Source organism: Pelodiscus sinensis, chromosome 2 (assembly GCF_049634645.1).
Source record: "Pelodiscus sinensis isolate JC-2024 chromosome 2, ASM4963464v1, whole genome shotgun sequence".
NCBI lineage: Eukaryota > Metazoa > Chordata > Testudines > Trionychidae > Pelodiscus > Pelodiscus sinensis.
The window spans coordinates 86146418-86160667 of NC_134712.1; the positions used below are offsets into that span (position 1 = coordinate 86146418).

Here is a 14250-nt window from a genome sequence, read left to right on the forward strand (position 1 = left end):
ACTGAACCTTTTTTTTTTTTTTTTGGTCTGTATGTTGCACTTTTAGCAGTGATTATTAAGCATGTTTTGGATTTCACTATTTGTTGTACTCTATAATAGAGATGGATAGACTTAGACTGATCTAGCCTAAGCGTAGTGTTGTTCTTTACAGTATATTAAAATGTTCTTGTCCTTTTACTGCTATCAAACAGGTTATTTTAAAATGTTCTGGATGAAACATTCTACTAAATGATCAGGGGAAGTGTTTTTTTATTAAACACTGTTATTGATTTTGGGCTAGATTCTGGTATTGGCAATGAATGAGTATAAATATAGAGTAACTTAGCGGAAGTCAATGTCATCTTAATTTTTATTTTGTTTAAACAGAAAGCATGCTTTAGAGTTAGTATAATCCATGGCTAGTTTGCACAAGTTAAACTTATTTTTTAAGGGATGGATGGTATAAAAAGAAAAAAAGAAAACTAATCACAACACAAAATGTATAAGCATAAAATTGTATTTTCCTAAATGCCTTCTTTGCATAGAGGAAAGAAACCAATGTATATGGGTTTGTTTTCATATAGAGTTTAAACTAGATACATTGATTCAATTTGAAATAGAAATGGCAAGTTTAGATTTACCATATAACTATGAAGTGCTTCATTTTTGCAGATCATTTTTTAATTGAGTAAAACCACTAAAACCTAAAAATCTTTTGAACCATCAGAAAAGTGAGATGTTGAACACTTTCTAATCTATAACTGATAACAAAATACCCATATCATCTAAAGCTAGGCTCTGAATCCTCGATTCTGTAACAGAACCCCAGTGGGAGCAAAAACATGTATCCTGCCCCATAGAAAGGTGGTAGGATCAAGGCATAATTTGGGGGATAATGTTTTCATAAACCACATGCACCCAGATTTAGATCTCAGGTCCAAATTTTACAATATTAAAGTAAATACCAGTGAAGAAATCAACATGACAAATCACCCTTCACCAGAGACTTGGAAGATAAATATATTCATGCTGTCAATAATGTGGCAGAAGCTCATTTTCAGAGTTAGATGAAACCTGGAATTAGATTATATCTGATACCCCAACTCAATTATTTTGTTGTTCATACATACCATCATTGCAATCAGAGCACAAATATAACTTTGTTTCATGATAAAATGGAAGACAGAGACCATGGCATGTATTTTAACATTTTCTTTTTCCTCCTGAATATCTTCCTCCTCTTCTTCTTCCTCATCTTCCTCTTCTTTCTTTTCTAAGTAGAAAAATATTCTTACAGTGGAGTTCAAATAAGTCTAGTGGCAGCCTACGCACTCATAATTCCAACCCCCACTACTCTTGCACAAATGGAAATATTGCAGGAAATAAGCCCCTGTATCCTGAACTCAGTCAATTCAGACAATCCCCATGTGGCAGAATGTTGTGCTACTATCATTGCACTCAGCCATAACAATATTAATAATTTTGATATCTTAACAATGAACTGAGACCCTGACTACAAATCCACAGAAGTACAGTTCATACAGTCATGTAAGGACACAAAGCAAACATGCTGGTGTGTAGGCAAATACAGTATTTTGGACAATATGTACCTGCAACTTGAATCACAGATCTGCAAGTTGATTTGGTAGAATAAGAATAAAAGAACTGCCATTAAGGATCAGACTAAATGGTCCATCTATCCCAGTATCCTGTTTCTGACTGTGGCCAGTGCCAGAGATTCAGGAGTGTGAAGAACAGGGCTATTTTGAAGAGATCCACTCCTGTCCTCCAATACCAACTTCTGGTAGTCAGAGATCTATGGGTGTCCTTAGTATCGGGTTATATACTTGACTACCTTGGCTAATAGTGAATGATGGACTTATCCTCTATGGATCATTACAACATCATTTGGCAATGAGTTCCACAGGTTATTATGTGAATTGTATGGAAAACGTATCTCCCTGTGTTTCTGTCACCTATTCATTTTATTGGGTAAATCCTGGTTTTGTGTAGGAAAAGATAAATAACACTTCTTTATTCACTTTTTCCACACCAGTCACGATTTTATAAACCTCTATCATATCTCCTTTTAATCATCTTTCTTCTAAGATGACCATCTCTATTCTTTTTAGTCTCTTCTTGTATGGAAGCTGTTCCATACACTGGATCATCTTTATCACCCTTCACTGGACCTTTTTCAGTTCCACTATCTCCTTTTTTTCAGATGAGGTCTTTAAAACTGGACACAATATTCAAGGTGTATATCAGGTATAATGAAAATAGTATTATTTTCTATTCCTTTCCCAATAGTTCCTAACCTCCTGTTAGCATTTTTGACCTCTGCTGCAATTTCAACTAGTTTTCAAAGAACTATCCACGATGACTCCAAGATCTTTTACTTGAATGATAACAACTAGTTTAGAACACATTATTGTACATGTATATTTGGGATTATTTTCCTGCGGGCATTATTTTACCCTTACTAACATTGAATTTAATCTGCTAATTGGTTGGCCAACCACCCATTTTTGTGAGATCCTCCTGCAACTCTTTGCCATCAACTTTGGACTTGACTGTCTTGAATACTTTTGTGTCATCTGCAAAAAGCACCACTTCATGGTTCACTCTTTTTCCAGATTACTAATTAGTATGTTGAATAACATTGGTTCTAGTATAATTCCCTGGGAGACCCCACTATTTACCTCTCTCTCCATTCTGAAAATGGAAAGTTTATTCCTATCCTTTGTTTCCTATTTTTAACCACTTACTGATCCCTGAGGGGACCTTCCATGTTATCCCATGACAATTACATTTCCCTAAGAGCCTTTGGTGAGGAACCTTGTCAAATAGACTGTATTGACTGGATCACCTTTACTCATATGCTTGCTGACACTCTCAAAGAATTCTAATTGCTTGGTTAGGCATGACTTCCCTTTACAAATGCCATGTTGCCTCTGCCCCAACAATCGTGTTCATCCGTGTATCTGATAATTCTGACTTTTACTATATTGTCAACTAATTTGCCTGGTACTGAAGTTGGGCTTATCAGCCTGCAGTTGCCAGGATAATTCTCCGAATCCTTTCTTAAAAATCAGTTTCATATTAGTTACTTGTCTGTAATTTCTTTCAGCAATATATTACATACTACAATTACTAGTTCTGCAATGTCATATTTGAGTTCTTCAGAATTCTTGTGTGAATTCCACGTAGTCCTGGAGACTTATTCCTTCTTAATTTATCAATTTGTTCTATTCAAGCCTGACAAGGAAGGGGAAAAGGGGTGCAGTTGCCTCAGGGCCCAGTGATTCCAAGGTCCCCTTCTACCTAAGACCCCAGCCCTTCCAAGGCCAGAGATGACTGGTTCTAATCATTTCTTTAATCTCAGTATGCCAAACTTCTTAACAAAACATGTACAGGACAAAAACATTTAAGAATATAGTAAATAATAAAATCCAGAACATACAGGCTTATTCTCAAATACTTCATGTTACTACCTGACATATCATCTGATGGCTCCCATTTGTACTGTGGTGTTGAGTACATATCAGCTTTAGCAGGGCCATTCTCCAAGTGAAGTGTGGGGTGTATGGTGTGATAATCTACAGGAGTCCCATTCACTGTTACCAGCAGCACCTGCTAGATGAGGATTGGAGAAAGGCATGTCTTTTAGAAAAGCTCCTCTGTGAGTGGAACTGCTACTTAGTTAATGAGCAACTAACTTTTACTAGCAATGGGTGCTCCTAACAACAGACTCACACAGCTACTCCTCTGAGATTTTTTAACTTTTGCTAGGTATTGTTTACAAAATGTGAAAGAAACTTAATGGAATAATTTCAGCAGCTTTATCTCTACTGAACAAATGATGTTAACACAATTATCCCAAGAATATTTTAGCAGACCAATTTATGCTAAAAAGAATTATGACACAGATTTTGTTACTTTTTTTTAACAAAAGAGTAATAATAACGACGATGTTTTGCATTTCTATAGTATTTCCCATCAAAGAATCTCTTTACAAACATTACTGAATCCTAAAAATTACCACTGTGAGATAGGCATTACACGCATTCTAAAAACAGGCCAGATGAGACACGTTAAGGTTATGCCTTCTGTCAAGGGATACAAGCAATCTCTGGCCAAGCTAGGACTAATTCTATGCCATGTGGCCGATGTTTCTCTACGAGGTAGCTTTGGAGCTGGATATTTTTTTAGGTTAATTTTCTGTCCAATGGTTTCCAGTACTGATAAAGATGATGGTCATAAATAATTTGCATTTTTAGATCAGTAGGGTGATCTGCATTTATTACAATTAGTAACATTAATTGTGTTTCTTACAACTACTTATCACTCTATGTTTATGCCACTATTTGAACTTTGGCTGTGTTATTTGCCATTGTTCTTGTTTGGCCAGGGTTTCTAGCAGCTGTTAAGACAACTCCCAGAGTGCAGGAAATCCAGCAATGTGGTGGCAGAGAGTTGCTGACTCAATACAGCTGAAGGTGAAAGACAGAGGTATATTTCTGCTATAGAAAAGATGCTGAGACACCAGGGACCAATGGAGATCAGCCAGTTCCACAGAACCAATCTCACTGCAAAATATATCGTGTGGTTTCCTGTTTCAGTAGTTGGCACAAGGGTTGGGGACCACATTCAGTTTGGTTGCAGCTGTTTCCAGACTGCATGGAAGAGATCTTCCAGGATTTCCTGCCTTTGGTCTCATTAATTTGTTGACTGTTCAAAAAAAGTTTCATACTTTTCATCATTTTAATATTCAGCATTGGTGTAAGGTGTTTTTGAAGTACCTGTGCAATTCAACATGAATATTTTAAAAACACTTTAGAAATTAAACCAAATTTTAGCTTACATTAAAAAAGCAGAGTCACATGTTTTGTTTAAAATACAAAAAGTAAGAAAGATCTTTTGCCAATTAGTATAAGCTCAAATATTCTAATGTCATGCAAGATCCTCAGTAAGTTTAAATAATCAAGATTTTGGATTATCAAAGGAGTTCTCAATGTAGTTAACAGAAAAAAGGGAAGATGACTCTGCTATAAATGGGGGGATTTGGAAGACTGACATTGGACTAAAACAGCTACGCTAATAAAAAGACTAGAACATTTTAACATTTAATATACACTTTTCTCTTTAAGGTACAGAGCATAATCCATATTTAGACCATCTATACAAGTACAAATGAACTACAGAGACTGACAGCATACTAACATCAGATGGCTTGTATTCATCTTGAGTCATTGACAGAAGCTGTAAAAAGCAATGCAAGGACAGACTGTTAGTAAAGAAACATAGCTCAAGCAGCAATATGTTTAATAGATTCATGCATTTTTGCTAGTCCTCTCAACAGATCTGAATTAAGACATTCAGTAAGAATTTTTAAAGTCAGCAGAATTATACATTATGCCCAATAAAGTAACAATTGTAGCATAATTATTGGCATAACTTTATTTAAGTGTCTTAATTCCAAATCACAGTTGAAGACGTTATACTGAAATTATATGTGATGGTCATGGGAAGTCATCAGTGTTATTACAGCCAATATCAAATGACTTTCCAATTGAACACTTAAAATTAAGGTTTTTAAAATTATCATTAGAATTTCTCTAAGTTTAAAACCACTGTTAGCAGAATTATTACACTAGAATATAAATGTTATACCTATATTTCAAAGCATTAATAATATTTAAATGAAGAGCACTATATTTTCATCAACACAGCTAATTACTGCCCTTCATCATTCAGCAAAAATTATTAATATGAAGCAGTAGATGAAGAGCTCTAGAGATATTAACACCACACTCTAGTAAATCCAAACCACTGAAAAATTTGATGGAGTATAATTACATAGGGCTAAAGAATGCAGTCTTTCTTCAGGCTACATTCACGCTTGAAATCAGTGGTAATTTTGCCTGAGAAGACAGCAAGACGTGACTTATACAATATTTTCTTCTTCTAACTAGAGTATTCTGAAATTTGTTAAGAATACTCAAACTCATCTTTCTGCACATCCATATTGGCTTTGCCAAGATTACATTTGGTTCATAGAAGATTTATCTTTTGGAGAAGAAAAGACATTTCCCTACAAGTAATTAGCACCACTTGTAGTGAAACCCAGAATACAACCGACAGCTTCTGTTTGGTTGGTTTTAAGTTCTTTTTTCAAAAGAAAGCAAGACCTTGGGGCTCAGTTTTTCAGTTTTCCTTTATGAATGTGACTCTCTTGAGTTAGGCTGACAGGGTGGACCCTGGCTTTGTGACATGAAAGCGGGATGTGAAGGACAATGACCCCACCACATTAATCAACTTTTACTGACTTAAACTACTAAGTCTAGATGAAACTTAATCAAAAGCCATGGCACAACATATAATAGCACATAACAAAGGCTATTACTGTATTATAGGAGCATATAAAACTAGTTATGACCAGGATAGCCTCTTTCTATACTCCAAATCTTTAGTACTTTTCTTGGGTAACAGATCCTCCAACGAGTTCAAATCTATTTTAGCCCCTTCTTTTCCTACGTGTTTAAACACTTCCATCACCTATTGCTCACGTTACACTGACTCAGCTCCGCTTCTGCTGACACCCTCACCCATGCCTTCAGCTCCGCTCATCTAGAGCACTGCAGCTCCCTTTTCATGGGCTCCTCTAGTACCGACTTTCTAGAATCAACCGAGTCTAGGATGCTCCCCCTCTTTTAAAATATGTAAACATCCTCAAACAATTCCACTAGATTGGTTTCATTTCAGGATCTGGTTCAAATCTGTCTCCCTTGTTTATAAAATCTTGTATTGAACTGTTCCTATCTAGGGGTATGTCTACACTACCCCCCTAGTTCGAACTAGGGGGGGTAATGTAGTCAGACGGAGTTGCAAATGAAGCCCGGGATTTAAATTTCCCGGGCTTCATCTGCATAAAGCTGGCTGGCACCATTTTTAAATGCCGGCTAGGTCGGACCCCGTGCCGCGCGGCTACACGCGACACGGACTAGCTAGTTCGGATTAGGCTTCCTATCCGAACTAGCTAGTCCGTGCCATGTGTAGCCACGCGGCACTGGGTCCGACCTAGCCGGCATTTAAAAATGGCGCCGGCCGGCTTTATGCAAATGAAGCCCGGGAAATTCAAATCCCGGGCTTCATTGCCAACTCCGTATGACTACATTGCCCCCCCCCAGTTCGAACTAGGGGGGTAGTGTAGACATACCCTAGCAGACCTTGTCCTCCTGTTTGCCTCTGTCTATTCCTTCTACTCAAACACATGCTTCATCTCTTCCTCAACAACATCTCAGGCCAGTCAACTTCAGAGTCTTTTTCTCCACAGTTCCTGCACTCTGGAAAAGAACTCTTATCTCTCTGCTTCATTTGTTATTTAAATGTTCTTTCCTGCTACTATCATTTCACGTTGCATATATACACACTACTGCAACTCTGCAAAGCATTCTGGAATACAAATTGCACGACAGTTGCGATGCCGTATACATTATATCACATCCTTTGTTTGTTGGCTTCTGATGTCACTGTTACAGATTAAACAATATTAAGTTTGAGATACTTCCAATGTGTGTCTTCTCTGGCTTTTCAATAATAGCAACTAAGGCTGTAGGAGTACTAGAGTTACTACTGCAATTTTTGGGTATTGGAATATAGAAATATGTTTGTTGTTATAGTTTAGTTCACTCAGAACTGTTTTTATTACTACGACTTCTACTACTAATTACTTACACCACAGTACTTTTGGGGATTGGACATGTTAAATTAAAGCTCACTCTAATACTTTTGGAGCCAAAATCTGGCTGGCCATACAAGAAATTCCCAGAGTTAGCAGGGAGAAGGGGATTCTTTGTTTCTGTGAAGCTGGTGGCATTGGCTCCACCAACTACCCTCCCCACCCTGGCATAGGGGTGTACAGAGAAGAAAAGAAACATGTTGGAGGCAGCGTGGTTGTGTTGTGGGAAAGCAAAGGTAGCTCTGCCTCACCAATTAGATGACTAAGGTAAATCAGGAGTTAGAGCAGGTATCTGGCTCTCTTGCAGCTCTCCCTGCTTTCCAGTCCGCAGAGCTGTTCAGAGCGAGAGAGACTGTAATCCTTGATCTTTTTGTTTTGGAAGCCAGAAACACAGGAAACAGTCTGCTTTCATTTCCTTGCACTGTCCTCATGTTTTCCTTCTACAAAGCTTTACAAAACAGCAACATTCCTGCCCCCACCACCAACTCTCAGTGTCAGGCCAATTACATTGTAACTCACACATTTTTACTTGGAATTTATATCACTATGTCCCCCAGTAGTTATAGATTACTGTACAAATTACCACAATAAAATGAACTGCACATTTGAAATATTTTTGACATAGGGAACCCTTCACCCATGTCTTACTTTTGTCTCATCAGGTGTATAATGGCTTGCATACCACAAACTTCGTCTTGGTGAGGTTGCATTGCAGTCTGTTTCTTTTTCTTCTTCCCTGCTTTCAGATTTCCCTTCATCATCCATCTCCTAAACAATGGGAATGACACCGATAGTTATAATTCCTACGTGGTTTTCTTAGAGTAACACTATAGTACCCAGATGCTGTCCTTCCTCTAAAGTATATGCCTTGATGGATGTGTTTTAAGAGTATGACATTTTCAGAAAATGATGACAAAGCTATTCTATAATTGCTATACCCATCAATATCAAGATGTTTCCTGATTCCTACAGGATACCATAAGTAACCAGACTTCCACATCCTGCTTTATAGTATAAAGCAAACCATAGAGTGGAATACTGATATGTAATCATTTTAAAGCTAAATTTGCTGAAATAAAAGCACACAGATCTCTGCTGCTTGTCTGTTTGAATGTCGGGGCAGCATAGTGAGAAGTAAATTAAATGAAAAAAAATTTTCTGAGAATATGCAATACGTAATCAAAGACTACAGATGAACACACTAATCTGGTTCCTTGTAATTGATACATGGTAACACAGCAAATGGGTCAGAACAGTGAACTGCGTCATTAGAATATCTAGAAGCCACAGAGTGAACGATTACAGAGTAACATGCCCAATGGGAAGTTTCTTTCAGTCCCTTAGCTCTTAGTGGTTATGTTTTAATTTCACCATGAAAAGCAAAATTAAGGATTTTTTGGATAGAGTGCACATGCTCTAAAGTGGGTTATTCTGTGGGGAAAAGTTCAACAGCACTTGAGTCTAACAATTAGAGTCTGATTCTACATTGCTGATGTAGTAATGTTACCATTACCTTAAATCATATTTCACCTCTATGTAATTTTGATCAGCATTGGCTAAATGGCAGGCAGTTTAGAGAGTTGATTATTAAGCCAAATTGTGATGTAATTTATGCTGCTGTAAACCCCTAATTCAGAAAGCCAATTCTTATTTAACAAACTACTTAAGCACATGCTTAACTTCAAAATACATGCTACCATCCCAGTGACATTAATGGAACTTCAACATCTGTTCATGTGCATTACTAAATTGCAGCCAAAATCCAGGGAATCTATTTACTTCACTGATACAAAATACAGGACTATGTAGCACTTTAAAGACTAACAAGATGGTTTATTAGATGATGAGCTTTCGTGGGCCAGACCCACTGTTACTCAGAATTAACTCTGATGTAAATTAGAACGTATTTTGGTCTAGTGAAATAATTTTTATTTTGTTACACTTTAAATAGCTTGGCAGTACAGAATGAAACAATTTTTTTCTGCCTGTTTTATTCTTTCCATTTAGTAGACAGATTTAATTTCTTTGTTTCAAGTGAATCCTGAAGTAAATTGGAGTTTGGTGTACTCCATTTTTTAGGATACAGCATCATAAGCAACATCCACTCCACTCTGGGAACGGTGTTTTTTGTTTACTTGAGCGCCACCTACTGATTCTATTGAAAGTGCATAGCACAAAATCTTAAGGCCAAGATTTTCAAAGACAGAACTCTGAAGTTTGGCTCTAATGGGGACTAAGCCATCTGAGCCCTTTTATATATCAGCACACTTTTGAAGTCTAAACCAGGAAATTGAGTTGAGATTTACAGCGCTACCTATGGGAGTAGAGTACACAAATAATCTAGGGGGATTTGAAAATCCCATACTACTAACCTAATATTAAAGTCTATTAAAAACCTCAGCCTAAGTAAACAATAGTTTATTTATTTATGCTTCTCAAAAGCATGGTAGCACATTTCACAAATAGCTATATATTTATTTTTAGAATCTAGAGGAGATTCCAAATCAAATTTCTAAATCAAATTTTAACAACTGAAAAATAAACTAATTTTCAGGCTTACATTCATCGTGTACTGAAAGTGTTCATATACGAGTAGCTCACAATGAAACATTTACCAGCAACATTGATTCTCATATTGAATTGACCAAACAAACACTAAGAATTCTGAGGTACTGAGATGATGATTTTAGTAACAAAGAATAGTTATACAAACTTCAGGTAGTGCGATGCTGAGGGTGGGAAATGCTGTCCTATTTAAATCTATTGTGAGGATGAGGAAAAAGAGGTAAAGCAGAGCATTATCCACAATTGTAGGCCTCCTTTGATTTGTCCAACACTTCCAGTTCTCCCACGGCACTAGCAGCTATGATGGTTGAGTGCACAGCTCTATGGCCACCAGCCAGGAAAGTTTCTGAGCAGCACTAAGAATGTTCTCCCGACTTCCAATTTCCGCACCAGACTGACTCCAGCAACATTGCACACAGTAGAAGTCTGGCTCCCTTTTCACATGAGTTTTACAATTAAGTTATCTCTGGTTTGCACCCAAGAATTTTAGTTTAAATACTGTCCAGTGAACCTCTGGACAATCTGGTTCCTGATGTAACTCCACTGAAATTATCAGATACATTCTTGTTTTATTAAATTATTAGATTTTGCAGGACTGAGGGGCCCAAACATGACGTCCCTTCCTCAAGCACAATTCCAAACAACTTTAATGGACATTTTTCAGACTAAGAATTGAGGATGAAATTCACCTTTGCATAGTAGTAGTACATTCATGGATCATTTAAAATCCCGCTAATGCTCCTTTTTGAGCATGGAGCTTGAAAACTCAGGACCCAAATGCTAGCATAAATTTGTAAGCATCATTTTGTAGGCGCATTTTTCAGAATAGTGTCTACTCTCATGTTGACCCATTCAGCAAATTTATAATCATCTACTGAACCTGTTTTATAATATAGAGGAGCTACTGTAGGTTAAAAATTAGATCTTCACTATTAGGCTGCTTTGACATTGTTTCAGATTATAACAACAGAAGACACTGGCAACTACAATAGAAAAAAGGATCAAATTCAGATATTTATGAAAGTAGCATAAATCCAGAGTAACTCTATTGATTGTAATGGAATTAAGGTGGATTTTGACTGCTATAACTGAGAATATAATTTTGTCTAAAATCTTCTAAGTAATAAGAAAAAAATCAGTCCCTGATCCATACCACAATCAAAGGGGAAAACCATCAATAGCAAAGTAATTTTTATAAAGCTGCTAAGAGATGATACAGGACATATAATTTTGTAGGCGGATGTTGTAACAGTGTATTTTCTATAGCAAAAAGAAATAATAGTGCAAAGGCAGAATTTATCTTACAATGTTTTCATATTCTAATATTCTCCCATGATAAAAAGTTAAATGTTGTGGACCTCCGATCTCCATCGGCTTCTTATTCTGCAAAAATATCTGTCTCTTAATAGAGAGAGACAAGATGAGTGAGGTAATAAGTGCATAAAAATATTAATATTCTACTAGGATGCAACTAAAATTTAGACGGCAGCATTACCAACTCAGATTAAAAATTATGAGTCAGACCTCCATATAACATGACATTTTAAAAAAATAATAAAATTCTTGCTGATTGTATTTGCCTTTTGTTTTCTGAGTCTTTAGGGAGCCCTTCTGGTCATGGTTCCATACTTTTCTACAGAATCATAAGATGTAAAAACTACTTTTCTAAAAATGGAGAGTTTCATATAATCCATGAATTCTGGACCTGGGATTTTAAGAAAAAACACTAAATATTTCTAGATAAAATCATAAGATAGGCATGACTATGTATGTCATATCTGCACTAGCTGGTAGCAGATACTTTGGTTAGTGGGCAATGAGCCCCTGGGGCTGCTTTTAAATATTCATTCTTTATTGCCTTTGGCCTGGGGAGCTTTTCAGGGATGGGTAAAGCCCATGATGTGCAAGAAAGATTGCTCACTAATAACTTATCTGTGCTGCACTTACTGCTCATTTTGCTGTGACTTTATGGTACTTCACACTATGAGAAAAGAAACCCCTTCCTACTATAGAAAATATTTATACAGACTTTTACAGTTCAGAAGTAAGCTAAGTCTTTGATCCTGCAGCCCTTAATCACATAAGTAGTCTCAGTGACTCACAGAGGACTACCCACGTAAGAACGGGAGGGACGTAACAGAAAGAGTGTATTTAAGACAGCAACTTGGACATGGCTAGTGCATAGAAAAAAATTCCTCTTCTGTTGCAAATGTTAATAACACTCAGAGAATCTTAAAATCATAGGTGACAACTCCATGGGTACTCTGGGACATGAGAACACTCTGGGGAAAAATTAGCAGGTGCAGAGGACCCACTAGTGCCAAGCTCCCCTCTTCTGTTCTCCTTCTCCCCGTGCCTCTTGGACGCTGGTGGTCTTGCTGACCAGCTCCTCTCCCACCCTTCCAGTGCTTCTGGAGCATTGCAAACAGTATTTGGCAGCATTCAGGAAGCTCTGGGAGGGAGGGGGAGAAGCAGGGATGAAGTATACGTGGGCCTGGCAGAGGTGGGGTACAAAGAGACAGAATGGTGGTGGGATGGGGCGGAGCAAGGATGGGGGCTTGGGAGAAGGAATGCAATGGGGGCGAGGCAGAGCTAAGGCAGGAAAAGGATAGGGACAGTAACTTGGGAAAGGGGTGGTGTGAGGGCAGGGCCTGGGGCATAGCATTGGGTCAAGCACCCCACAGCTGGAGGGGAAGTCAGAATCTATGCTTACATCATTAGTGAACATTAGCAAAATTCTACTCTGGTGGTTTCATTCTCTTCATTAAGTGGGGAGAAGAAAAATATATTACCCTTACAATTGGCTCTTGTAGCCAAAGGCGAATAAGAGTCGCCAAGGTGTAGTACATCACCAGCAGTAATATGGGATTGGCGTGGTGATACCAGAGAAGGTCTTGGTTTGCTATGATCTTCCAGGTGCTTGAGCAGTTGGTTTGAATTACTGAAGTGACACCAAATAACCTGTTTGAAAAAAGAGTAAAAAAAAATTCAAGGATAAATATTGAATTTTAAAAGGTTTTAAAGTGCAATTAACAAATATATAATTATCCTTCTTAATTTTGTTTATTTTTTTCTACTGGTGAAACATTGACGTTAATACAGTTTAATCTGATTCAGATTTTATTTGCTTAATATGCCTTAACTGAAATGCAGGTCATAGTCAACATTTTAATTCCAACATTTCATTGCATTGTAATGAGTACAAAAAAGTATCAAGACCGAAAATGAGGGGCATTATGTCTGTACCTCGCTGATCCAATGAAAAAAACTATGGGGAATCTGAGTCAGGTAGACCCAAGCCTGAAGGAATAAAATCGTCATGGCAAATCCATGTGTAACATCATGGTAGCACTCTGCCACTCCCCCAGGGTTCCAACTGTTAACATTTAGTAAATTATGGTTCATATTAATTTACTAAACTGTCCCACATCATTCTAGTCACTTTGCCCAGAACAGAATTGGAAAGTAATTCTCCTCAGCATTATCCACTGAGGCTTCAGAATTTGTAACAACTGTGGGAGTATCTACACAACACCGTTATTTTGAGATAACTAACATTATTTTGAAATAACAATGCAAGCACCTACACAACCATTCTGTTATTTCAAAATGATTTTGAAATAATGGACTTCTTATTCCAAAAACTGTAAACCTCATTCTAGGAGGAATAATGCCTATTCCGAAATAGCTATTTCGAAATATGGCATGTGTAGATGCTCCACTTCTGCTATTTTGAAATAGCCTCTCTCCAGGGCCATTCTAAGTTATTCCTCCCCAGTGCCTCCTGGCGCTCTAAATTGAAATAGCACTTCTATATTAGGGAAGTCTGCCTCGGACTAATTTTGAGAGTTCTCTGTAGTATAGATGTGCTATTTTGAAATAAGCTATTTTGAAATAGCTATTCCAGAATATCTTATTTAGAAGTAAGCGTTAAGTGTAGAGGCACCCTAAGAATTGTAATGTAT

At 37.3% G+C, this 14250-nt stretch overlaps 1 protein-coding gene across 12 annotated transcripts in view; it reads right to left on the reverse strand.

The window, feature by feature from the left end:
• The window catches only part of PIEZO2 (piezo type mechanosensitive ion channel component 2), a 423840-nt gene that overhangs the window by 115572 nt on the left and 294018 nt on the right, over positions 1–14250 (reverse strand). For 5 of the 12 annotated variants that reach the window (XM_075920992.1, XM_075920985.1, XM_075920989.1 and 2 more), the window contains 5 exons: positions 13078–13246; positions 8369–8488; positions 5203–5241; positions 3474–3615; positions 1110–1252 (listed from right to left, as the gene is read on the reverse strand). In XM_075920992.1, coding sequence (XP_075777107.1) covers positions 1110–1252; positions 3474–3615; positions 5203–5241; positions 8369–8488; positions 13078–13246 — 613 coding nt within the window. The remainder of the gene's footprint in view (positions 1–1109; positions 1253–3473; positions 3616–5202; positions 5242–8368; positions 8489–13077; positions 13247–14250) is intronic. The other 7 variants (XM_075920988.1, XM_075920994.1, XM_075920986.1 and 4 more) reach the window with 5 other exon arrangements.